Source organism: Capsicum annuum, unplaced genomic scaffold, assembly GCF_002878395.1.
Source record: "Capsicum annuum cultivar UCD-10X-F1 unplaced genomic scaffold, UCD10Xv1.1 ctg71684, whole genome shotgun sequence".
Classification (NCBI taxonomy): Eukaryota; Viridiplantae; Streptophyta; class Magnoliopsida; order Solanales; family Solanaceae; genus Capsicum; species Capsicum annuum.
The window spans coordinates 1-2,387 of NW_025881525.1; the positions used below are offsets into that span (position 1 = coordinate 1).

Sequence of the window (2,387 nt, forward strand, 5' to 3'; positions counted from 1 at the left end):
CTGTTCAGGACCCTCCTGAAAAATGAGATTTTACTTTATGTTCAGGACCCTCCTGAAAAATGAGACTTTACTTTCTGTTCAGGACCCTCCTGAAAAATGGGATTTTTACTTTCTGTTCTGGGATTTTACTTTTTGTTCAGGACCCTCCTGAAAAATGGGATTTTACCTTATGTTCAAGACCCTCCTGAAAAATGGGACTTTACTTTCTATTCAGGACCCTCCTGGAAAATGGGACAACGCTTTCAAAAATGAAATACTACTTTATTATAATTTTGTTTGGGATAATTTTCGTTCTAGTTTTAATTTTGAGTTTCAGGAGCCCGCCTGAAGAATAGGGTGATGAAATAGCAAGTCAGGAGCCCACCTGAAGAACAGGGTGATGAAATAGCAAGTCCAGAGCCCGCCGAGAGAATAGAGTGAAGAAAATGAAAAGTTAAGCAACAAAGTGATGAATGTAGCAAGTCAGGAGCCCACCTGGAGAATAGGGTGAAGAAACGAAAAGTCAAGCAACAAAGCGAAGTAATTGAAAGTCAAGCAACAAGTTGAAAGAAATGGCAAGTCAGGGGCCCGCCTGAAGAATAGGGTGATGAAAGTCGAGTCAAGAACCAACAAAAGTTGTATAGATTGGATTTTTGTAATTTCATTTATGCTTTAACTTGTAATTTTCATTTTGATGTAATAACAGAGCCGCGGACCGGAACCTCACTCGACTCTCCAACTCGGTATAGTCCACCTACGTCCAATCCTTGGAGATACTTATCATTTGATCCCCTCATAACTTGGGTGGGTAGGCTGTCCTAATTCAAGACCCGGTAGTCCTTCTTTCTTCTGTTTCTTCCTTTGAATAATGGTCGGGACAAAATTCTGTCTCGTTGTCTACTTCTTTGTCTGAAAACACTGCGTGTTTACATTCAAAGGGCGCATGATGTAGACACATAATTTTGTCCCCCTCAAAAGTTCGATTTTATTCATTTCTGTCTTATCATATCATGTACCCTCACCCACGTGAGTACATCCCACAAAAAATACAAAAAAATAACTCTCAACAAAATCCCTAACAAACTTTTATTCTTTTAACACCCTAACAACCCTCTCCAATAAGAAAATGACAAATCACCACCTCACCACCTCATACCCTACCTCCCTAACCCTATCCCACGTCACACCCCCTTTTTTTTCTTGTCCAAAAAGATAGGACCAAAAAAAAAAAAAATACAATGTATATATACACAGATACACACAAAACAAGAGAGCAGATAGAGAGCATAGAAAAAGAAAAAAAGAATCAGCCCCTTCTCTCTCTAGACTCTACTCTCTCTCTCTCAAAAACTTCGCCGGCGACCGCTGCCTCTCCGTCCGACCAACGACAGCGGCAATAACGCCGTCGTTACCGTCTCTCTCCTCTCGAAACCAACGTCCTGTCCCAACAAATCAGAGAGAACCTCCGTCGCCGGCGAAATAGTCCGCCTTCCTCCGTTCGCCGGCGAAACAGTCACCATCCGGCGAAGACGCCGCCGTCGTTTCAACCATAACGACGACGGTCGGCCCACCCACGCCGACGCCAGAGATGGCGCCACACCGCTCCTCCGTCACCGCCTAGATCTGCCGCCGCCGGCACCAAATAAAACCCCCATCGCCGCCGGAGAAGAAAGCAAAACCAGATGCTGCTCTGCCGCCAGCAGTCGCTGCTCCGGTTGCGGCGCATCGACCACTGGCTCTAGCCGCAGGTCACCGAAGCTTGATCTGCGTCTGGGTTTTGGGTTCCTGTTGTTTGATTGGGGGTTTTGGTTTCGTCTAATTCCTGGTTTGTCGTCAAAATTGGATTTCGAGTTGTCGTTATCAATCGCGTCGTCGTTATTGTTTGGGTTTCGTATAACAAAGTTTGTTTCACTGATTTTGAAGTTGTCCTATTAGTTTTCCCTATACTGAGTTGGATTCATTGCGATCGAGGTTCTCCGGTCGAGTATTTTGGTCTTCGGATTTCTTTATTATCGTCAAGAATCAATTTCATCGAGGTCAATTTCTTCTAACCGAATCTTTAATTTATTTGACTTTTCATGATGTTGTGGGTGTGGATGATTTATTTGTTGCCTGTTTGGTATGTTCGAATATGTGTTATGTGTTGGTTGATGTTGGTTTCGGAACTTTGAAAAGTGAATTGATAAATCGAAGCATGTTTAATCATATTGTTTGAAATAAATTTGGTGACGGGAATCAAAAATTGATAAAAGTAAATATCTTGATATTTTTGATGCATTGTTGATGTTGAATGCGGTACGTTGTCGAGCGGGTAGGCAAATAGTAAGCTCTGGGTAGGCAAGTTTAGGATTGGTGCAGTGTTGGAATGATTGGAATACTTGTTGAATGTCTTGTTTATCGTATTTGGA

General features: G+C 42.7%; 1 protein-coding gene across 1 annotated transcript; it reads right to left on the bottom strand.

Annotated features, from left to right (window-relative positions):
* Positions 1–1,292: 1,292 nt before the first annotated feature.
* LOC124894218 lies at positions 1,293–1,661 on the bottom strand (the record flags this gene model as incomplete). The annotated part of the gene is given in 1 exon segment (XM_047404947.1): positions 1,293–1,661. A coding segment is annotated over 1 exon segment (139 nt), but the record flags the coding sequence as incomplete, so codon positions are not given.
* Between the last annotated feature and the right edge of the window lie 726 nt (positions 1,662–2,387).